The following is a 368-nucleotide window of genomic DNA, read 5'->3' as shown; positions in this document are numbered from 1 at the left end:
GGGGCTGACGCGCGCTGAACCAGAGCGGGGTTGGGCGTAACGGGCGTGGAAGCGGGATTGAGGAGGTGAGAGAAAGCGCTGGGCGTCCGACTGACCTGGGTGAGGAGGGTGGGTTTCGTGGGTCGGTGCTTTTGACGCCAATCGAGCCAGGCTTTGACTTCGGGGTCGTTTTTGTTCCCCTTTTGTTCGAGTTGGCTGTAGTAAGCCTCACGGAGGATTCTGAATGCATGCAAATTCGCGTAGGGCAATCGGGTGGCCGGGTCAAAGTATTTGGCAGGTAAACGCGTGATGGGACACATTTTTTGCTGCGAGTGACGAGGTCGTTTGGACGGGAAACTCCTCCGAAACGAATCAAAGTCCGAGAAGGT

The 368-nt window shown here is 56.8% G+C and overlaps 1 protein-coding gene across 1 annotated transcript in view; it reads right to left on the bottom strand.

The window, feature by feature from the left end:
- Positions 1-368, bottom strand: part of LOC131879581 (vacuolar protein sorting-associated protein 72 homolog) — a gene marked incomplete at its 5' end in the record, with an annotated part of 6,131 nt that overhangs the window by 4,219 nt on the left and 1,544 nt on the right. The window contains 1 exon segment of the mRNA XM_059225939.1: positions 6-368. Coding sequence (XP_059081922.1) covers positions 6-368 — 363 coding nt within the window.

The sequence above is a fragment of the Tigriopus californicus genome, chromosome 4, assembly GCF_007210705.1.
Source record: "Tigriopus californicus strain San Diego chromosome 4, Tcal_SD_v2.1, whole genome shotgun sequence".
NCBI classification, from domain to species: Eukaryota; Metazoa; Arthropoda; class Copepoda; order Harpacticoida; family Harpacticidae; genus Tigriopus; species Tigriopus californicus.
This window is presented reverse-complemented; position numbering and strand designations above follow the sequence as displayed.